We start from the raw sequence: 23,400 nt of genomic DNA, 5'->3' as shown, positions 1-23,400 counted from the left end.
TTGGTATCTGCTGAATTCTGGTGTTGCTGCCAAAGTTACGTGCACAAACTGTGTTTATCTGGTTTACAGCTGTTCCTGAACCTTCCTCCTACACTTCCGCCATTTTATGACCTCTGGCTGGACAGGAACAGGTGAGCAGCATTTCACTGTGCTGCGAATTCATGATCTCTGTATCATTAAGGGATAAAATTTAAATCATTTCAATAGTATTGAAATGTCCACTGCCCTTCCCCATGTAGAAAGGCAGCTTTTCATGATTTGAATTTGATCATGATCAAAGACTGTGATTAACCGATCTTTCTAGTGGAACCAAATAAGTCTGAATTCATTCTGGGGAAGCTTCTGAAAGAAACACTTTATGGAAACACAAAAAACATCGTAAACAGTGACTGCCTGGGAGGAACTAGAGAACAAAATACATGGATGCCCTGTGCTCATCAAAACACACGGGGAAAATCTTTTCCTGTATCTTTTGTGCCTGCTAATGAGTCTGATTCATATACTTACCTGTCATTTTGAACAATTCTGGCACCACAAAGAGTACTCTTCCTTTTCCTAAGAAAAAAAAAGAAAAGAAAATAAAATAGAAAGCTCTAGTCCAAACCAAGAGCCTCTGTAGGTTGTCTTAATTGCTACTTTGCACTGCAGTGGACTTTGACTGATTTTTGGCACATGCTATCATACACAGAGTTCCTAAAATAAAATGCTCCAGGATATCCTAGGAACTCTTAGAAGGCTTTAAAAGGGGACTAGCACACTGAAAGAGTAGCTTTTGAGGACGACAGTTCAGACAAGGAGAATGGCTGGCATGGCAGAATTACATGACTAATTGAGATCTTAAAGTGGCTGCAGACTGTCCTTGCCACCTAACTTATCATGGTTAGGGGGAGGTTGCGAATTCCGTTTTGATAAAGACAATTGTGTGCTCCCCTCCCCAAGTGACTATACATTTAAATAGCTAAAACATCTGTGCAGCAACCTAGTAAAACATGTATACTCGGAACGCTTGAGCAGAAAGCCTGCCAAGCGACCGCTTGAGAGGGACTTTGCTGAGAGAGAGAGAGCACCAAGATAAAGCAACTGCTGTTTGTTTTGTCTAGTCAAGGGAGAGCCAAGGCAACCAATATTTTGGGTTTCTTTTATTTCGTTTGTGAAAGATTATTTAAGAAAGGGTGTCGAGGGGAAGTTTCCTGACAGGAATTTTTAAAGCTGTCTATTAGCAGACGAGCAGGAGAGTCTTGGATGTCAACGCCTGACAAACTCTTGAGACTAGCTACCAAACCACGAAAAGTGATTTTCTTTCTGAGTCTTTTCTCCGGCCCTTCCGATGGAAGCAGAAACAGGGAGCACCATGGAGACCGGAAAGGGCACCAGTCGAGGCGTTCGAATTGCACTGGCCCTGTTTGTTGGTGGCACCCTGGTCCTGGGCACACTGCTCTTCCTAGGTAAGTAGAACTCCAGAGGCCAGAGGAACTGGGCATCTATGGAAAAACTTTCTAATTCTTTATTCTAGAAACCCTTGTCATAATGCAGGCTGTTTGTGTATGTTAAAAAATAAAGATGCACCCTTAGTTTCAGCCAGATATGTCAGTGAAAAAGGAGGCTTTTTTAAAGCACCAAATATATAGTCCAGGAGACAAACTGGATTAGAAAGTGGTTTGGAATGGCTGGTGGGTTCGATTGCACTGATGGGGGGGGAACATTATGTATTACATTTCCCAGATTGTTTTATGAATTCATGGTTATATACTTGCCTTTGTTTTGTGAGGGAACAGCCACACTAGAATTTCTTTTTGTTTGACTTTTGTTCATGGTCGCTTGAACAAGTTACAAAATACAATTCACAAAAGATAAATCAGTCCTTACATGGGATTCTTCGAATCTTTGTTAATCCGGTGATTTTGATAGATGCAGAATGGTTAACGCCACCTTCCTGATAGAGTTCAAAATGAAGGTGGAAGATTTGAAAGGCAGTGAGATTCAATCACTTTCCTAACTCCTGTGAGAATGCTGTACTCAGAGAGAATGTGTAGACAAAAGCATTTTCCCAGGGAGGGGGAAAGCATGAAACCTGTTGGAAAGGGACAGGGCATGCTCGAGAGTTTAGGGTTTCCAAACCTCTGGCTATTTTTTTTCTTATGTAACTCCTAGTATTTCATTGGCTTGAAGGTCACCTAGAAACAAGCCCTATATTTAAGAGCTTCTAGGTGTATCTTGAAATGCAGCAGGCCTGGAAACATTCCTTGGCATATACAGGATGCGGGAGGTCATGTTTATTTTGGCAAGAGAAAACCAGTAATTAACTTTTAAAAGAGTTAGGCTTGTGTGGTTGAGATCCCTGCTAAAACGAGAAAACCACCTTTCCATGTTTTCTATGGCTGAAGAGTTAGGAAATTAGATCAGTATATTGCTTTCTGGTGAAGCTGGACATTCTACTCCTGGGACTGAATTTGTGGGTCTTAAAAACTATTGTGAGGTTTCTCCAAACTTGGCTTTAGACAATCAACTTTCTGAAATTTTAAACTGGAGGAGAAATTTTATGGGCACGCCAAGGAACTACTCATGATGTGGGAAGTGATTAAGGGGCTAGGTTTACACATACTCCAAGTGGTCATCATGAAGTGTCAATATGCAATCCTTTTAGGGATGTTAATAGCGTTTTGCAACTTTTTTCAATTCTGCTTTTATGATCATTGCACTTTGAGACCATAGCATTCCAGAAGATGATCATTTAGAGCAAAATTGTGTTGCTCTTGAGAAAATGAATTTTGACACAAACATTAAAGTTTTTAGGTAAACTTTACTAAATCAAGTATCGCTGCTCTGGAGGAGGCCTGGCTAAGAAAGATAACTTTCCAGTATGTCTAGTAACCTGACTCTCACCTTGAATCATCTGGAGTACATCTAATGATGATGGACAATAAACAGGACCAGCTAAGGGTGTGACCTCATTCTTCTTTTGTTGTTCCACGTGGTCTTCTAACCAGCAACATCAGCATCACTTGAGAGTTTGAGCTCCTCCACCCCAGATCTACTGATTCAGTCTGTATTTTCACAAGACACTAGAGGATTCATTTGCATGTGCAAGTCTGGAAAACATTGTTTCAGAGTGCATCTATCTGAGGGTCTACAGTCAGGAATGTTTATTCATTCATTCACCCATTTATTTATTTGTTTGTTTGTTTACTTATTTATTTATAACACGTTCCCACTATGTATCCCTGTCTGGCCTGGAACTTACTATGTAGATCAGGCTGTGACTATCACGACTAACTGTGATATTCCTGCCTCTGCCTCCCAAATGCTGGGATGACATGACTGTACTGCCATGCTTATCTAAGAACCTTTATATTTTTGCCAACTATTTCAGCACAATGGTTTCCCCCACATCTTTCTCCACGGTCTGCCCCCAAGAACCCGTACTCTGCATCTTGCTTGCTAAATGCCTGAAAAACCATGTTCTTCATGCAACAGTCTAGTTATGATCTTCCCTGGAAGGCGCTTCTTTGTTGACATTGCAGTATGTGCTCTGCATGTCCATGTTCAGTCATATGTCTACGATGCCTAGCATCCTGCCTCACCTCGCCTTTGCCTTTGTCATCTACAGAAAGAATGGCTGCCAGTGGTCCGAGGTGGTTTCAGAGAACCAGGGGATTTAAAAATATCAAGTATAGCAATAGAGCCACACACCATTTCAAGTGTTCTCTTCTTCCTTCTCCTTCCTTCCTGAAATCTGTTTCTCAGATGCAGTGCTCTGCAAGCTTTTCCTGTCAAGACCAGATGAGAGTAAATATTTCTGGCCCCATTGCCATACATTCCTTGTTGCATCGTACCACTAAAGCATCCCTAGACAAAACGGGCACGAATGGGAGCCAGGAAGATAAGTTTTCTCGATACTGAAGCTTGAATTTTCTATACTTTTCATAGATCATAACATATGATCCTTCATTGGATCCCTCCCCCATCAAAAAAGGCCTTTCACAGAGATAGGAAGAAGTGACCTCAGTCTGGTTTGTGGGTTCTAGTCAGTACTTGGGTGATGATTCTCTCAGCTGTATATGGTCTTTCTCAAGCTTTCCATTCTGTTTTTTTTTATCCGTGTCGGGGGTGGAAATCAGGACATTGCGCATGTGTTGTAAGTATTCTATCACTGAGACGTGTTACTGGCTTCAGTCTTACTCTCTTGATCTGTGGATATCTCCAGCGCATCTTTGGGGGGGATTCTAAGTTGAGCTGCTTGACTTTTTCAAAAAGCTTCTAAAGAGTTAAAAGTAATGCCTGATTGTTTTATAGTAAACTATTTTCCATCTCATTCATTTCCATTTCATTTATTTAATTTTTAATTTGGGCTTGTTGATCCTTGTCTGTTTCCAGGACTTTAATCCACGTGGGCATAATGTTCTCTTTTTGAGGGATACGGTTTCTGTCTGTGTCCCAACTAATTAAATTCAAAACCTTCCTCATATACACTGTCAGGTAAAAGAACTGACATTAGCTTGAATTCCTTACAAGCCACACTGGCTTGAAAGTTGCAGTGAGATTCTTGGTTGTCCTTGAATCCCTGATTTTCCCTACCTCTTTCAGCAAGGTTTTGAGAAAGGATAGCTTTTTAGCCATTTTATAAGATTTAAAAAAATAAAGCTACTAACAAGAACATATTATCTAGAATAATAAAATTATTATTATTTATAGTAAAATTTGTATTTCCTTTATAAAAATACCACCTGCTCCTAAAAGAACTTTTGGTAAATATGTAAAAATTGACGAAAAGGAAGAACTCCCCATACATCTACCATCAAGGTACATTAGAATGTCCTGTACTGATCTTTATGCTGTCTATATATTTTTACCTATTTTTTTTTCTTCCAGGAAAACTCCCACTCCTTTCAGGTTTTAAGACTTCTTTTGAAAATAAGCCCGAGAGATTGTGTAGGCAGGTTTCTTGAATCTATAATGGAGCACAGATAAAAAGACTGTTTGGAGGATGGGAGCGGAGAAAAGAACAAAGACAAAGCAGACTCCTCTTAGGATGTGGGTTCATAAATAATAAGACATGCCACACTGACAGGTGACCTGCAGGGCTGCATCTCGAGCAGAAACATCAACACGCTAAGGTTTCTTGATTGCGCTTCTCAGCCCCCTTGTCCATTTCTTCATGGCCAGCTCTTCAAAGATCCCTTGTTTTTGTTCACGGAGCGCAGCAATAATGAACGGCTCACAATTTCTCCAGCTATGGAGGAAAAAACGTGGATTTCGAAAAGCTTTTAGATTTAAGTCTCATATTTGCCAATGTCCAGATTCTACCTGGAGTTCAAAGCCAGTGCATTCTTCTATGCTTTTACAAAAGCACTCATGTCCAGCCTGTGTCTGCGTCCCGCATGTAGTCGAAGACAGCTATGCATGTGGCCTGACACGAAAATCTTAACTTACCTAAAGACATTAGGAGATTAAAAACACGTTTTCGTTTTGTGACTTGGCAGCATGATTCTTAAGCCTGAACTTTGTAGAAGACACTGCCATGTCAAAGGACTGGAAATGCCTGATAGGTTGTTGCCAGTTGGGAATATTAAACACTGGTGAAAACTGTTTCGATTGTACAGGAGTGTGTGTTTGTGTGTGTGTGTGTGTCCATAATGCAGCCTGCTCAGTTTGTGAGAGGCTCTGGGTTCAGTCTTTGCCAACCAAATCATAAACACATACAATGGCTATGCCTCTCCCTTAGAGTTTCTGAACCTGGAGATTTGGAGTAAGGATGTGCACTCTACCAAGCTTCCAGGCGCAGCTGTGGCCCCGGTGATTAGGCTCCTCAACACAGCTCCTTCTACCCCTTCTACCCACTCCTTCCTCATAGGATAGGAGGGAGTTTAGAACAACCATGAGTCCTAGCAAGGCTGTTTACATATTCATCAAAGTGTTTCCTTGGTTTCGAGCCAACTTGATTTTTTGACTACCATGTCAATACTGAGAAGCGTGAACTGATGGCAAATGTCTTGTATATGTGCCCAGATGGGTTTTACCCAATGGTGGTCTGCTACAAGTCAATCATTTATTTTGGTCTGTTTTTGCAGTGAGTCAAGGTCTCCTAAGCTTCCAAGCTAAACAGGAGTACTGTCTGAAGCCAGAGTGCATAGAAGCCGGTAAGTCTGTTTTCCACCCTGTCGAGTTATAATTTTGGTACCTTGGGGAGTGGAAGAGAAAACAGGTAGTATTTTTAGTGTTCTGTTTGCTTGAGGTTGACCAAATACAAAATGCAATTTTGAAGGTATTTCAAGTTTACTTTCAAGGTTTGGTGTGAAGTAGTGGAGATTAGGTTTCCTGTTTTCTTTGTAAAATCCGAGCTGTACGGCATTTCAGCCGTCATGATAAGGGACTCTGCAAAGGGCTTGCAAACCAGGACATCCTCCCTTAAATCACACAGGGACCATGGGCCTCCCAGGACTCTGCTGGACAGATTCCTCTTTGTCTTAAGCAGACTTTGTGTATCCTCTGGGTCAATGAGCATGGCCCGTTTGGTTCTAAGCAGGGACACTGGCAGTCTATGCTTCTGGGTTCATCTGTTCTGCGATGCAAGTTGAACTTCTTAGGAGTTGACAAGACCATGTATCAGTGAGGACACCAAGGCAAAGATTCATGCTTAAAGCTGTCTTGGTTGTCACACAGTTAGTAAATCCTGCTTGCGTCCCCATCATTCATTTAGGGCCTAGATTTGAAGAAGCCAAATCCTTGCCTCCAGCCCCACCCCAAGTTCTTTAAGAGGGCAGGACCCTAGGGCATTTTCTAAAGAGAAATTCATGGGCCAATTAAACATGCAGGCTTTTCCTCTTGACAGGAGAAGAAGAGATTAATGCGTGAATTCAACAAATAGTTATTATTCATGCCAGGGACTGAGTTAGGTTTTGGTTTATATATGGTTAGGCTTATATCACAACAAATAGCTAGAGAGGAAAAAAATAAAACCACACACACACACACACACACATACACACACGGGTCTGGGAATGTAGCTCAATTTGTAGAATAGTTGCCTATCATTCATGAAGCTCTGAGTTCACTTCTCAGCACACAAAAATTGGACATGGTGATACATGGCGGCAACCCCAGTATTCTGGACGGAAAGACAGGAAGATCAAGAGTTCATGGCCATCCATAGCTACTTAGTAAGTTTGAGGCCAGTGTGCATTACACAAGACCCTGTCTCAAAACAATGCTAAAACAAACCAAAACCAAAATCCATAGAAGGCACACAGCATACAAACATATGATGAGAAAATGAAAATATCCAAACAGACTCATGTGCTAATAAGTGATAGACTGGCCAGATTGAAGGTTCTGGGAGTAGGAGCTTCAAAAAGACATTGAATAATGAGAAGGGAAATGGGATGTGAAGACTGAGGCAAGGGCTTTCCCTTGGGCAAAAGGTGCCATAGAGGAATGATCTTGAAGGATGGCAGCAATTTCTGGGTGAGAGGCGCCGTGCAGGCGGAAGGGTTCTGTAGGTGACCTAGGTGCCATGGGTTTGGGACTTTCTTTAGTGTTCTCTAGCGTTTCTTGAGAGTTTTGGGAGAAAACATATGAGCTCTTAATTAAGATCATGCCAGCCAGCTGTGGTGGCACGTGCTCCTGGTCCTAGTACTTGTGAGGTGAAGCCAGCCAGGGTTACCTAGTGAGTTCAAGGACAGCATTGAGATGCATGGAAAGAAACTGTCTCAAAGTAGCAACGGCTGTCTTTCTGTAGATAACTTGGCTTTGGGGAGAAATGCAGAAAACACAATCAGAAAGGAGGTTGCAGTCAGTAGGCCAGGCGAGAGAGGATGTTGCTTTAATTTGAGGTAGAGATTGCCAAAGATCTAGGAGCTGGAAGCCTTCCTGAAGGCATTGTGGTAGCCATGTGGTTGAGGTGTATTGTGGGAAAAGGCAGGATTTAGATGGTAAGCAGTAGCGTTAATTGAGCTGGGAAAGGCTTCATAACCTGCTGGTTGTGATGGTGCACACCTTTAATCTCAGGACTCAGGAGGTGGAGACAGGTGGTTCACTGTGAGTTCAAGGCCAGCTTGGTCTATCTAGCTAGCTAATTCCAGAAGAGAGCCAGAGCTACATAACAAGACCCTGTTTCTCTCTCTCTCTCTCTCTCTCTCTCTCTCTCTCTCTCTCTCTCTCTCACACACACACACACACACACACACGTCAACCTCTATTTTGTGCTCAGTTTGTGCTTCTCAGTATTGACATGGTCATAAAAAACCACGTTGGCTCAAAATCAAGGAACCATGTAAAAAGCCTCGCAAAGACTCATGGTTGTTCTGAGATCAATGCCTCTCCTGTGGGGGAGGAATGGGTTGAATGAGTGAAGCTAGATCTGTGTTCATGAGGGTCTGGTCACAAGTGCCACAGCAGCACTCTGGGATTGTTATATTAAGTCCATTCTTGAGGGATCAATATTTCCTTTTCAAGCAAACAATGTGCTAAAAGATTCACACCTGCCATTTCTTGAGAACTCCAGGAAGTTGATACACCTAGATGAGCGAATGTAGGTTTCTCAAGGCAAACTTTTCAGGGTCACATCGCGAGTTAGGGGCAGAGGTAGGCTTCAAGTCCATATCTGGCTCCCCTCCTTCTTCCCCTTCGTGCCAAGCCAACTACCTCTGTGCAAGGACTTTCTGCTGGTTTTCATGATGCTAGATTCCCTTGGGTCCTGTGACTAGCCAGCCCTTTCAGCTTCTTAGCGTTGCCCCTGGAAAGGTTAGGATCCCCCCCGCCCCCCCCCCCCCCCCGCTTCGGAACACTGTGCATTTCCCATGGCCCTTCCTGTTTCTAACTTGAGCGGTTGACCTGGAGTCTTAGGAAGTGGAGAGAATATTTCATGGAGTGAGGTGAGGAACCAGGCGTTACAATCGGATGGCAGGTTCTACAGTTCATGTTCCTGGGTACTTTAGCTGTGCTAGAGTTCTTGCAGATGTGAGAAATTAAAAATGTTCGAGCCATAAGTGTTCAGTTTTAGTTTAGACAACTTTAGGGATGGAAGGCCACTTCCTTCATGGATTCTGCTGATTCCAAATCATAATAACACTGGAGGAAAATGGACAGAGTGATGTTTTGTGATGTCACCTTCCGCCACCTCGTGTGGTTTGCCTTGCTGTCCTGTTTTTAACGTTCACAGTAGTAAATAGCTTTCTGATCTTAGGAAAGTACTGATTTTTTTTGTTTCTTTAGTGGAAGCACCAAGGCCTCAGCCCTCTCATGCACTGTGAGCCTCAGTATGCTCAGGAAGCTGTGGAATGGCTGTTGAGTACACGTGTCCTGAGAACTATAGTCAAGTCTGGCTTTATGCAAGAGCTTGTGTTTGGGTGGGGAAAGGGCGCATAGGCACAGGTGCCAGTGGTGAAAGGCCTGGGCATGGAAATGTCTGACCCACTCTCGCTTTTCTTCTGAGCAAGTGGCAGTCATTTGTGAGATGCCTCCTCTCTAAAACTCTGCACTTCTTTCTTGTCCTCTTGATCTCTTCTCCTAACTCCTCTTTGGCAATGCAAACGGCAGAAAGACTACGGAGAAACAATGGAGATAGGCTGGCTTGGATTTGGAATATACACAATCCAGATACTTCTAGGTTCCATGATCTCAAACTGCAGTCTCATTACCTGTGAAATGGGACTAGAATTTTTGAACATTCATATGAGTTGAGGAAATCAAAGAAAAGAAAAATTGTAATAGTACCCCTGCATCAAAACCCTCAATCCCTGAAAGCAATGTAACCCCAATTTGTAGCATCAAACCCCATCTCAGTTCCTTTGGCAAAACTGGGCTTATAAGCAAAAGTAGCCAGTGTGAAGCCATTTTAGACTTCATTCGCTCCATTTATGAGAGTATGCATTTATTTCCCTGTAGAAATATTAATGTGCTTGTTTTAGTGGTACCAATCCAGCCATTGCTGAGCTGTTTGGTCACCTGTGGCTATATATGGTGTACGTTCTTTTGCAAAATTTGAAAATCTGCCAGCTCTGGAAATCTAGTATCAGTTTTAGATGACCATTTATAGAATTTTATTTTCAAAATGCTTACATGCATGTGAGTAGTTCCGGGTTTAGCTATCTCTGTGTACACAAACTCAGTTGAGAAAATGCCTCCATCACATGGCCTATAGGCAAGTCTGCAGGAGCATTTTCTTGATGAATGATTGATGTGGGAGGGTCCGGCCCATTTCGTGGAGTGGTACCCCTGGGCAGGTTTAAGGAAGGAAGATGAGCGAGAGCCGGAGTAACAAGCTGGGAAGCAGCATTCCTCTGTGATCTCTGCTTCAGTTCCTGCCTTGTCTTTTTCCCATGTTGAACTGTGTCACTTAAAGCCAAATAAACCCTTTCTTGCAAAAGTTGCTTCTGGTCGTGGTGTTTTACCACAGCAATAGAAACCGAACTAGGACAATTATTTCGCTCTTGCATAGTGTTCCTGTCATTCTAACCCAAGCAGCCTCACACGCTAGAGTTTGTGAAAAAAAGCTTTATTGCTCAAGCAAGGGCTTAGCATATAGTTCTGGGCACAGAGGAAATGTTCAATGTGAGTGATTTGATTATTTCATAGAAATATTAATATGCACGCCTTTACAAAACGTTTCTTTGAGCCCGGATTGAAACCAACACCTCTGAGGGTCCCTGTGGAGGAATGCTTCCACCTGTACCATATAGACTAGTGGGAGCCCTTCCAATGTTAGCCTCATGGGCAACACTTGAGAACTAAACAGCTAGCGCCTTCACAGCTTTTATATATTTATGTTTATTAAAACGAGAGTCTCAGTTTTCTCCATGGGGCTAGTAGGAAAATGGAGTTTTGGTGTCTTGACAACGATGGTCCCTTGCAATTTGAAGTCCCAGTTCTGCACAGAGAGGGCAGCCCTGCTCCTAACTGTGAGCAGGGAATGATGGATTGCAAGGCTGAGGGAAGAGTGTTCTCGCTCCGCGGGCTCCTTTCCAAACGCAGCTTGAATGATGTAGTCTTTCGCTTTTCTAGCGGGGCCCGAGGTCAGAGCTGAGTTTGCAGTTTTCCTCAGTACCTGTGAGAAAACCCAAGGAGATAGGGAAGAGGCATTTAAGAGTTGGGGCCAGGGGGGCTGGGGAAGGAAGCCAGAAAGTAGTGAGCTTATGTGAGTCAAAGTGCGTGCGAGAGCTCCCCGTGGGACTGTAAATATTGTGTGCGACTGAGACTCACGTGATCAATGTCCCTGAGGTGTGACATGGCAGATTCCATCTGTGACTGCACAGACTGACGACAACTACAAGCCAGAAGAAAGATTTTTGTGTGCTCTAGCACTTTTGAATATTAAAAAGTATTGGGGAAATAGTAGCTGTAAGCAAAACTGTAGAGACAGTGGAATTAGTTCTGGAAAAAAGAAAAAAAGTTAAACCAACTTGAAATTTATCACACTTTCAAATCAAGTTTCTCCCCCAAGATAGTGGTTGAAAATGGTGAAAATTCGAAGTCCTATGGAAATTATGCCCTGGGCAGTGAGGAGGTAGAGGCAGAAGAATGACGGTGAGTTAGAAGCCAGCCTTGTTTACACATCAAGTTCTAGGCCAGCTAGGATTAAATAGTGAGAGCCTGTCTAAAAATACAAAAATGAAACAAAAAAGTAGGGTGTTTGCCTATTCATTTCAATGTCTCCAAGCAGTGGTTTTTCCATCAAAAGGGTAGGTAGGGAAGCATCATCTAGCCTCGTTTTTTAAGCTGGTGGAACTGCCCCCATAACCAAAACATACGCCTCTCAATTTATTTCGATTGTACTGGGGTGGGATATTCATTCTTATTTAGCCGAAAACTCATTGGATTTTCATTATTTCGAGTAGAAATGTGTTCTGGCATTAATTAAGGTATGAAAATTGCTCAGAGTGTCATCCTTCCAATGTCATTAAAATATTGGCAGTCTTTTAAAACCTCGGATGGTGTGCATCTCTGCAACCAGCAACTGTGTTGCAGCTGGAAGATGGTTTAGAGATGAGTGCTAGGAATACTGGAACCTTCTCTTTTTCTCATTTTGTAGTAATTCCTTAAAGGTCATAGATGCAGCGAACTGTAGCGCCTCATACCTGTAATCCCAGGACTTGGGAGGCCGAGGCAGGAGAATAGCTATGAGGCTGGCAGTCATTTCAAGAAAATGAAATTACATCGCCAGGGCCTCTTACTTTCAAGGAAGACATCTTCAAAGGATGGTCCCAAGGCTCCATTTGAAGGGATCCGGCAGAGAGGGTGTAGAACTTCTTAGATGCTCAGCTTAGAAAAATCACAAGAAGCCATTCCTACCAGGTCTGTTGATCAAAGAAAGTGACAGAGAGAGCCCAACGAATCCACTTGAAACTGGGCAAATGGACTTTATTGTTCCAGAGGAAGTGCAGCCAATTTAGCATGCAGGGGAATATGTTGGATGGAAGAAAGGTCAACAGTTGGTGCATTTATATTCGAGTTCTACACCCCAAACACATTAGTGACAGCCTGACAGAACTAGGACTAGGAATCTCACCCAGCTTTCTCCTGTACACTCTGAAGGCAGTCATTTTCTATGGTGAAGTTCATCCAGAGAGATAGTTGAGGCGACATGTTGAAGCCAGGGTGTGGAAACTGGTTGATATGATTTTTTTTGTTTCATTTGGAAAAGAACAGTGCACAATATCTAACGCTTGTCATTAAATCCTGTGATTTTCTTTTTAAACAGCCGCTGCCATCATGAGCAAAGTAAATCTTTCTGTGGATCCTTGTGAAAATTTCTTCCGGTTTGCTTGTGACGGCTGGATAAACAATAACCCGATTCCTGAAGATATGCCAAGCTTTGGGGTTTATCCTTGGCTTAGACACAATGTTGACCTCAAGCTGAAGGGTAAGTTTCTACTAGAGTTTGGTGGTACTCTGTCCAGAGTAATATTTGACAAGAAGAAGAGTTCAGTATTTGAATTTGGACTATCCAGTCTTAAACTATACTATATTCATTTCCAAAAAAAATTGTTTCAGTAGAAGATAGAAAGTTTTTTGAATTTCAGTTTCCCTGATTTCCTTAAGACAAGCCCATTGTAGGCTGTTACTTTTTGACTTGATAATGCCACGGTAAATTCTATTTCAGAAGGTTAACTAGCACTCGATAGAGCTTAAGAGCACAGAGATAGTTACTGACCAATACGCTGTATCAAGAAACTTCTTTGTCTACTGTGTTCAAGGTAAAGCTCTTTTCTTTCTTATTTCCTCCTGGATTTTCATGGCTTACAGAATGTTTTTCACGCCTCATCGTCTTTTGACATCATTTTAGAGAACTCTGGACGACCCACGGTTGTCATATTGTTCCTGTTATCTTCCAAGTTAGCTTTTAGGCCACTTGCTTTTCTCCCGTGACCTCTGGAGCAATGACAAGCTCTCACACACATACTCACATGTGCACATACACATTTTCATGTGTGCTTGTGTGACCCCTGCCAAAAGTTGGAAACATCTGTTGCTGGACAAGATGGTGTTTGTCTTGAGTCTAATTTTTTTTTTTTTTTTTTTTTTTTTTTTTTTTTTTTTGGTTTTCGAGACAGGGTTTCTCTGTGGCTTTGGAGCCTGTCCTGGAACTAGCTCTGTCGACCAGGCTGGTCTCGAACTCACAGAGATCCGCCTGCCTCTGCCTCCCGAGTGCTGGGATTAAAGGCGTGCGCCACCACCGCCCGGCTTGAGTCTAATTTTTATGTTAAGCTTTCGGAGGAAGTTATTGAAGGAGGAAAGTAGAAAAATTTCAAAACTAGATAAAGTTTCAAAACTAGAGAAGATAAAAAAATCATATTTTCCCTCTTTTTGATAACTGTAAAGTATGTTGTGTACAAACACTATGATGTGTTCTAGCTCAGTGGTTATCGTTACCTGTTTAAATACTGGAGAAGTCCCATCCACGACACCCTTGTCTCCAGAAGGGGCTTATCTCGCTGGAATGCAGGTTCTAAACACCACTTAGAAGGCTGAAGGAGAGGAAACGGCGTGTCTACAATAAATATTGTGACCAATAAAAAAAAAAAAAAGAATTTTGGGGACCTGAGAATTTTATTTCTTTTCCATCTTCAATTTTCTGAAATTTTAAGTGCATGGTTATTAAATATGCAGCAATTTGTATGTTTTATATAATGTGAAACCACTGTCAAAATAATTAGAAGCCTATTTTAATTGTGAGGAAAATGTATTTTCATAAATAGATCTAAATCACATAAGTTTACATTTTTTATTAGGAGGCTTAAATTTAGTCTGGATAAATTATGAATGAGAGTTTCGAAGAACGTCAGGGGTTTCCTCTAACCTGATAGATGAGATTCTTGTGCTGTCGAGCCATAAATAATACCTTTAGCACTGAATTCCTAGACTAGTACTTATTTTTGTAAGACAATTAAAAAAATCTTTATGTTATGTGTTTGGGTGTCCTGCCTGCATGTGTGTATGCGCACCACATGCTTTCTCGGTGTCTGCGGAAGTCAGAAGAGGACTTTGATTTCCTAGAACTCCCATTAAGGATGCTTGCGAGCCCCCATGTGGGTGCTGTGAGTCGAACCCTGGTCTTCTGCAAGAGTAACAAGTGCTCGTAATTACCAGTCATCTCTTCATCTCCTCTCTGTGCGATATTAGTTTATGTTGATCCTTCATCCACCATCATTGGCTATGTCCTATTTCCCTCCTCTGTCTTTTCTTTCTTGAAAGACAAATGAATGGACACACATGTGCGCGTGCTCATACACATACTCATGCGTGCAGGACTACCATTGAATAAAAAAAGGTGGAGCATTCTGGGTAGATGTTCTTTTTCTGTTAGTGGTGTGTTACTATAAAAATTATAATCAGCATTGGTATGATTTGTTTGAGGAGGACACTGTCTATGACAGTGGTTCTCAACCTTCCTAATGCTGTGACCCTTTAATACAGTTCCTCATGTTATGGTGCCCCCAACCATAAACTTATTTCCATTGCTACTTCATAGCTGTAACTTTGCTGCTGTTATAAATTATAACATAAATATTTTTTGAGCTAGAGGTTTGCCCAAGAAATCTCCACCCACAATTTGAGAACCTCTGGTCTTTGAACTGCTTCAGAATTAATAGAATTGAGAGCAAACTGTTGAAAAAAGATAGTTACTCTGCTCATTTCTCTTAAAAAAATACAAATTTTGATTTTTTTTCCTCATGAATGTATGTGGTGTTTGTGTTTATGTGTTTGCATGTGTATGGGTGCAAGTGTGTGTGTGTGTGTGTGTGTGTGTGTGTGTGTGTGTGTGTGTAGGACCAAGGTTGACAACATGAGTCTAACTTGATCCCTTTCCACCTTATTCACGGAGCCAGTATCTCTCAACTGAACCCAGAGCGTGCCGGAGTGTGGCTAGTCTGGCTGACCTGGCTAACTAGTTTGGTATGCTGGGGATCCTCTTCTCGCCACCCTCTGAGGGCTGGAATTACAGGAGAGCTGCCGTCCTCACTGGGTGTTTCTGTGAGTTCTGGGCATCTGAACTCCATCCTTATGCTTGCTTTCCAAGTGCTTTAATCACTGAGCTGTCTCTTCACTTCCAGAACCCGTTTTTATTTAGCTACATTTAAAGACATAGAAGGTTTTCCCTAAGTCTACCTTTAGACACAAGTGCTAATAAAACACACACACACACATATATATAGATACATATATATACACATATATAACTTCTTATGCATACTCATATCTTAAAAAATTAGATGTCTTGAATGTGACTAGAACATGTTGTTAATAAAAAAAACATGGATAAGATAAATAGATTCACAGTAGTAGCCTTGTGTGCATATCTCTATGTTCTTATCGAACTATAAACTTGGAATAAATCTCCAGTAATGAAATTGTTCGATTGAAAGTATTTATAATTAAGTATTGACGACTCATATACTGAAATTACCCTTTGGAAGGTTTACTTCTAGGCTTTTATATTTTCTTGTTGCTTGAAATAACTCTTTTCTATCTCCTCTCCCCCTCCTTCGCTTCCTCCCTACCTCCTCCCCGTAGTTTGTGTGTGTGTGTGTGTGCGCGCGCACACGCGCGTGTGCATGCTGTAAAGTAGAATCTCAGCAAACTGTGGCTAATGAGCCCTATCCAGCCCACCTTTCTGTTTGTGTGAGCACGGTTTTGCTGGAACACAGCCACCTTTACTCAGGCACACAGAGTCACTGACTATCTCTGTGCAGCAGTGGGCAAGTTGAGTAGCTGCTAGAGAAATCATCTGGCCAGCACAGTCTGAGATATTTACTTCCTGGTATTTATGAATAAAAGGCTGACAAATCTTTTTAAAAATAACTTATTTTTTAAATAATTTGCTTATTTTTTATGTGCTTTGCTGTTTTGCCTGCCTGTATGTCTGTGTGGAAGTGTTGGATCTTGGAGTTATAGACAGTTGTGAGCTGGCACATGGGTGCTGGGAATTGAACCCAGCTCCGTCTGGAAGAGCAGTCAGTGCTCTTAACTGCTGAGCAATCTCTGCAACCCCAAGACCAACAACTTTTGATAACAAAAGCAAGCTTGGTTATAGTTATACTAGATTTGATTAGATTTGTCAATAGACTTTTGGTAGCTTCTCTGAGACTTTTAGAGAGTTAATCATAAAGTTAAGAAAGATTTAGACATTGTCCTCCCTCCCTCCCTGCTTCTCCTTTGTTTAGGATCCTCAGTATGATGTTGACTAAACATTTTCTTATTGCTACCGTGAGGAGTAGTGGGTTTAGTTTGCGTCACCTGACGTGTGTGTATGTATATTCTTTTTCTGATAGTTAGGCTCGTATTTCTCATTATTCCCTAATGGACAAAAGGGCCTGCTACAGGAAATTGACTTTTTATTTTGCCATTTAACAGGACTGTCTTTAACCTTCTTTAGATTTCCTCATGCTGAACTAAACTCATAACTTTGAAATAAACCTTATTTCTGTATGTTTCCTTTTTAAGGCACGCTAGACTTCAGTCAGTTAGTACAGTTTCATGTGTTTGTGTCTGTGCTTATAATTCATCTGGTTCTACGGCTTTTTGTGTGTGTGGTCGTTTTGTCTAATTCAGTTACAAAGATGTGCTCGCCTTGGAAAACAAGGAGCAGGATTCTTGTGTCTTTCTAAGTTCTGGAAAAGACAGTTCCAAGTCCTCCTGTGGCAAGCACTGCCGGTGGCAAATGTGTAAAGTGACCAGGGGACTTGTGTTGGTCACTGTAAGCCACTCAGAGTGTGAGGTTTCTAAGCCTAGACAGCAGGGCTTGCATCCTTTCATTTTCCCTCTGTGTCACCTAGGGACAATCACCAATCTCTTTTGAGTTCAGTTTCCTCATCTTCAAAATGCTTTAAACCCCCAGCAGAGAGAAGATTTATTAAGGACTGAGGAAGATGACTGATAGAAACTACCCACTTCCGCTCCTGGCACATAGCAAGCACTCAATAAATATTTGTGTTTTGATTTATTTCAAAGGTAGTCTGACGTTCACAAAATAATATCTACCAAATGTTTTAAGTTTTGTGCTTCCCTTATCCTTTATAAATATCATGTGCTTTTGAAAATGTTGAATACTGCCGAGGTCTTTTTCCTCATCTTTGGTAAAAAGAATCTCCAAAAATAAAGCCCAATATCACCAGCCAAAAGAATACCATTTTCTTATGGCTGGAAGAGAACACAAAGATTCGGCTGTCCAATTTGTGAAATAAAATGGACTTGACAGAGCTAGCTGATGAAAAATTGCCCTCTATTGAAGGCAGCAACCTGGCTTCGTGAATTTTTCCCTTAAATGAAATATATGACTCGGATTTCTACTTAGAAAATAAGTTTATTTCTTGCTGTCGCCAAGAAGCAAGATTGTTTTGTGGAGGAGAAAAGACTGAATGTGGTGATGCGGTTGTCTAAAATGTCCTTCCTCTCGCCCTTCCCCATCTGTCTTCACGTGACCGTAAAGATGGAAGGGCATGCATCGTTTATGCATGAGCAGACAGAAATTGAGCTTAAGGAGGACCTCGGAAACATGAGGCGATGAGTGAGCTAGATCACTTGTGTCAGGCAGAAGACAGATGGCTCAAGGTTGGGCCAGCTCATCTTTATTGTGGTTTAGCTATCTTGGCCAATATTTTGTGAAGAAACACAGTATATTATTTTCAATCACAACTGTAGCAGAGCAGGGAGATGAAATTGAGACTATATGTGCATGTTTGGATAGCGATGATTGCGAGACTGTAGTGTAGGTCGCTTATTTATTTGTTAGTACCTATGACCTTTATAATCTTGCCTTTCCCATGAATGATCCTAGCCAAATAATCTTTATAGCTAATAAAAGTTGGAGAGCTTCGGTTCAGCCTCCTCATGATAGGGTTCATATGGTTGAAGAGATGGCGGTAAAATGTATCATTTTCTTCAGACCGTCTATTGTGTGGACTGGCTGGCTTTGTTTCCTTCTTTCCTCTCTTTCTTTTTCTTGGTTTCTTTGTTTCTTTCTTTGTTCTTTTGTTCCTTCCTTCCTTCCTTTTTTGAAACAATGTCTCACTCTGTAGCCTATGTTAGACTAGATCTCACTGTGTAGTCCAGGGTAGACTCAGACTTGGCAGATTTTCTAATGAAAACTCGGCCCTATTATTTTGTATGAGTCTCCTGTACAAATTGGGTATACATGTTCAGAGAAGATTCCAATTGCTTTAGACCTTGTGGCCATATAGGAAGTCACAAACTATCTGGTTATTCATGTCACTGTCCTATATATACAAAAGGTGTTGCATTGAGGACTCATGAAATGTGAAATGAATTAATTTTACTTGAAAAGCTATTTTTGTCTTTTATTTTTTTCTTCTTCATGCACCATTTACAATCTTGGTGTATAGCATGTTGAAGGAAAACTTTTCTAAAAATTTTAGAATTGTACAAAATATAGAAATTATTTCTTTCTGATGACTGCAGAAAATGTGATTGTATTTCTAAGATAATCCGTTTTCTCTGAGCAGGAATATGACCTAAGGTGGCCATTAGAATGGCTATTGGGTGTAAAAGCTGGTCTCCTATTAATTGTGGCAGTTTTAGGTGTGATCTATTCCCCTGTAGCTGCAACATAGCTCTTCTGCCATTAGTAGTTCACATAAACACAATGAATATGTTCAACATGAAGCAGTTCCATTCACTGCATTTATTCTGAAGGGTTTAATAGTAAATCTTGGGAAAATACATGGACTTGGAATAGACTGAACTGTTTAGGACTTTGGTTGTGGAAATACACATACATTGAATGCCTGTGATAGAATGAAAGGTAGAACTCGCTTATGGAGAGAATGCCCTGCTTTGTCTGGGAATCTCTCAATCAGGCATGACTGTCTCAGTGGACTTTCCCCAGTCATTTTGCTCAATGTTGTAACTGGCCAATTTGATGTGGCTACTTTTGTTTGTTTTTTCAATTAGGCTAATCCAGTTGTTACTGCTGGATGTTTTCAAGTTTTCAAGATGCCGGATTTGATGATATTTTACTATCTAGTCCATACATATATATTTGGTTTTTCAAGACCGAGTTTCTCTGTGTAACAATCCTAGCTATGCTGGAACTCATTGTAGGCCAGGCTGGCCTTGGACTCACTGAGATCTGCCTTCCTCTGTCTCCCAAGTGCTGAGATTAAAGGTATGAGCCACCACTGCCTGGCTTTTTTATATCTTCCATTTGCTATTTATTCTTTTCCTTTTTTTTTACTGTATACTTAACACACTTGTGCATTCAGAACTGAAAGTATGGCTATTGTATGTATTGTATGGTGTGGAAGAGTTGCACTGACTAATTTGTGTACTCAAGATTACTGAACATTCCCCTTTTTCCCTATCATAAGTTGCTTCCAGTTACAAATAACAGACACTCCAACTCCAACTGACTTAAGAAGAAAATACACTGGTTCATCTAGCCAAAAAGTGCAGTGATTTTTAGACTTCAGGTAAGAGTCAGTTTAGCAGCTGAATCATGTCATTAAAGGAATAGTCAGTCCCTTTATATCTATTCTGAATATTTCATTGTATGAAGATCAAACTTTTTTTTTTGAAAATAAACAAATAAATCTTTAAACTCACCATCTAGTATTCACACAACCCTTACAACAACACAAACTTTCCCAGTATTTCTTTCCTTTATGCCTTATGTCACGTGAAGATCAAACTTTTTATGAGGATAACTTAAGGGCACACATTAATCTCTGTACTTCTTTATCTCCTATGCTAACCCATCTTTTGTGGATATTTTAAATAGAAAAGTATAATGTAGCATGAATAATAAAACTCAGAGACAGATATTGGGGTTCAGCCTGAAGACTAGAAAAGCAGAACAGCCAGTCACTGGCCCTTACCTCTGCCTCAGTCCGAAAATGGTGATCCTGCCTCCAGGAATCTCAGAATGAGACTGTGTGTGAGAGCTGTCTCCTCCCCTCTTATACTCCTCTCGAGTTCTGGGATTAAGGGCATGCTCCACTACCACCTGCTTTCTCTGGCAAGTTAGTGTGGCTACTGGGATTTAAGGTGTGTGTCAATGCTGCCTGATCTGTAAGGCTGGCCAGTGTGGCTGTTTTACTTTTCTGATCCTCAGGCAAGCTTTATTTCTTAAAATATCACCAAGGCCAGCTGGACTGTTACCAAAAAAAGCATGGGATAAAACTGGACTCTCTGAACATGGCGAACAATGAGGGCTGATGAGACGCCAAGGACAATGGCACGCGGTTTTGATCCAACGCAATGTACTGGCTTGGTGGGAGCCTAGCCAGTTTGGATGTTCACCTTCCTAGATATGGACGGAGGGGGGAGGACCTAGGACTTATCACAGGGCAGGGAACCCTGACTGCTCTTTGGACTGGAGAGGGAGGGGGAGAAAAGTGGGGGGAAAGGGAGAGGGGTGGGAGGAGGGGGAGAAGAATGGGAGGAGGGGGAGGGAAATGGGAGGCTGGGAGGAGGTGGAAATTTGTTTTTTTTCTTTCTTTTCTTTATTCTCCTTTTATCAATAAAAAAAAGAGATAAAGTATAAAAAAAAATCTTTCCATTGGAAAAAAAATATAAATGAAATGCCACTACAGTATAACATAATTAAAATACAATCATAAAAACAAACAAAAAAATCCGATTGCCATTAAGCCAATCTTCCAGCCCAACAGACTTCGAAAGAAGCAGGCCACAGTATATAATGGGGTAGAGAGGCGTTCGGTCAGCATTTGTTGAAAGGAACAAAGAAAAGTTCCTTTTGTTTACAGCTGGATGCAGTGGCAGTCATGGATGGCCGAGTAAAGACAAGGAGACTTTTTCTTTTTACTTCTCCTCTTTCTCTTCCCAGGGCCTTGCACACAGGCCCAGAAGAGTCCAGCAAAAACTGGAGTTTGTTCATGCTAGGAGAAGAGAAATTGTCTATCACTCTTCATTTACTTTCTTGGCCTTTAGGCAGGCATGACAGGGAAGGACATGGACTGTTAGGCAGATCTGGGCCCTTCAAAGATATCTTTGTAGTGTAATCTTCTGCAAACCATTGATGAGTAAAATAAGAACTGGCCGTGCGAGATTCAGGCCTGAGCTCTGACAGCAACTGGGAACTTGTAAAGCACATGACCTCCGGGAAAGCTGCTTCTCCCTGAACCTTAATTGCAGATCTGATGATCCCGTTAGTGAATTCAATAAGATACATGGAAACGCTCTTGCGTGGGATTAAGTAAATGGAATCTCTGATTCTTGGTAGTTGTTTAAAGATTAAAAGAACATTTTTTTAAAAGTCTTTAGCACACAGTCAACACCGAAGAAATAAAAGCAGCTTTCACGATTTCCAAACTTCCACCCTATTGCAATGGAATACTGTGGTCTACAATTTCTTCAGAGTCTCAGCAGGAGGGAACTGATCCTGAGAGAGGCAAGTCTGAGAGCACACGTGACAAGCTCGAGTTTGCCTTAGTCTGCCTGGTGTTGCTGTAAGAGTATACCACAGATACAGTAATGTGCAAACAGTGGAGGTTTAGTTAGCGCCTGTTTCTCCAGGCTGTAGAGCCTGCTATTGGCCTCTGGTGATGGCCTTCATCCTGTGTCATAACATGGCGAGTGGATAAGCAGGCACATAAAGCAGAGGGAAAAGGGAACGGCACATCCACGCTAGCTAACCCAGTCCCCAATTGACACCAGACTTATGACAGCAGAGCCCTTGTAGCCTAATCGCCTTTTAAAAGAGGTCCCATGTTGGGATGGGCATGCAGGTTATTGATAAAGTACTTGCCTTACATATTCCTGATCCTCTCTGGATGATTTTTATTTTTTTCCCTGCAATTTTCCCTTCTCTCTCTTTCTCCCTTCATCACTGGGGGATCCTTAACTCAGTTCCACAGGCCTCCAAGAGGACCACTGACATAATTCAAGGACTTGAATGGGAAAAAGTGAATATATACTTACATTCTTCTCTGCTAGGACATAAAGAGTTTGTGACTTTCATTTGCGGTTATTTTTCTAAATTATTTCCGATATTGGATGTAGGCAGATGATGATATCTACTTGTATCACCGTTTCAAGCCATAGCGGTTGTTAGACCATGGATCAGGTCTGGTCATTTAATGAGTTAATGAAGTTACTGTTAGTTGTTTATTGTGATTCACATTACAAATCCAAGAGTTTTCTTAGCCGTGTTTTGGAATACCCGGTTTCTACTGTGAACCTATGTTTACAAAGCTCTTTCATCAGGCCACTGTCTAGACTCTCTTGATAATGAGCACATTACAGGCAGTTAATGTGTGTTTCTGAGGACGTTTGATGAAACTGGACATTTGTGTTCAGAGGTTTGTGCCAATAGTAACTTTTGAACTGATGAAAGAATTGCTCAGGCCGTGGAAGAAGTATAGTTTCAGTTGAACTTACTGACTGCTGCCATGCGTTGAATTCAGGAATTAAAAGTAAATCCCCCATTCTAGATGATGTAGCTTCTGTCATGATGTAGTTCAAACTATTTATGAATTGTACTAATGATCGAGAAAGCAGTACACCAAGTAGGATGTCCATTCATAAATCTAATAGTTACATGATAGAAGGAAGAAGTAGCCTTTCCGTTTCGAAGATGGGGACCACTGACTGAACTTGATGTCATGGGTGAGGGGATTAAACATCTGGAGGTGCTTGGAGCCAGATTCCAAAAATATGACCTATAAGATTGTTGGAAGGGAAAACTAAGTAGGGGAAGAGATGACAGGAATGAGATGGGTGAATGAAGCTTTTGGGATTTTTTTTCCTTTCCTTTCCTTTCCTTTCCTTTCCTTTCCTTTCCTTTCCTTTCCTTTCCTTTCCTTTCCTTTCCTTTCCTTTCCTTTCCTTTCCTTTCCTTTCCTTTCCTTTCCTTTCCTTTCCCTTCCCTTCCCTTCCCTTCCCTTCCCTTCCCTTCCCTTCCCTTCCCTTCCCTTCCCTTCCCTTCCC

At 41.4% G+C, this 23,400-nt stretch overlaps 1 protein-coding gene across 1 annotated transcript in view; it reads left to right on the top strand.

The window, feature by feature from the left end:
* The first annotated feature begins 1,102 nt into the window (after positions 1-1,102).
* Phex (phosphate regulating endopeptidase X-linked) overlaps positions 1,103-23,400 on the top strand; it is a 211,420-nt gene continuing 189,122 nt past the window's right edge. The window contains exons 1-3 of the mRNA XM_075958100.1: positions 1,103-1,445; positions 6,069-6,137; positions 12,695-12,856. Coding sequence (XP_075814215.1) covers positions 1,328-1,445; positions 6,069-6,137; positions 12,695-12,856 — 349 coding nt within the window. The 5' untranslated portion in view covers positions 1,103-1,327. The remainder of the gene's footprint in view (positions 1,446-6,068; positions 6,138-12,694; positions 12,857-23,400) is intronic.

The sequence above is a fragment of the Microtus pennsylvanicus genome, chromosome X (genome assembly GCF_037038515.1).
Source record: "Microtus pennsylvanicus isolate mMicPen1 chromosome X, mMicPen1.hap1, whole genome shotgun sequence".
NCBI classification, from domain to species: domain Eukaryota; kingdom Metazoa; phylum Chordata; class Mammalia; order Rodentia; family Cricetidae; genus Microtus; species Microtus pennsylvanicus.
The sequence above is the reverse complement of the archived record's forward strand: the minus strand, read 5'-3'. Positions and strand labels throughout refer to the sequence as shown.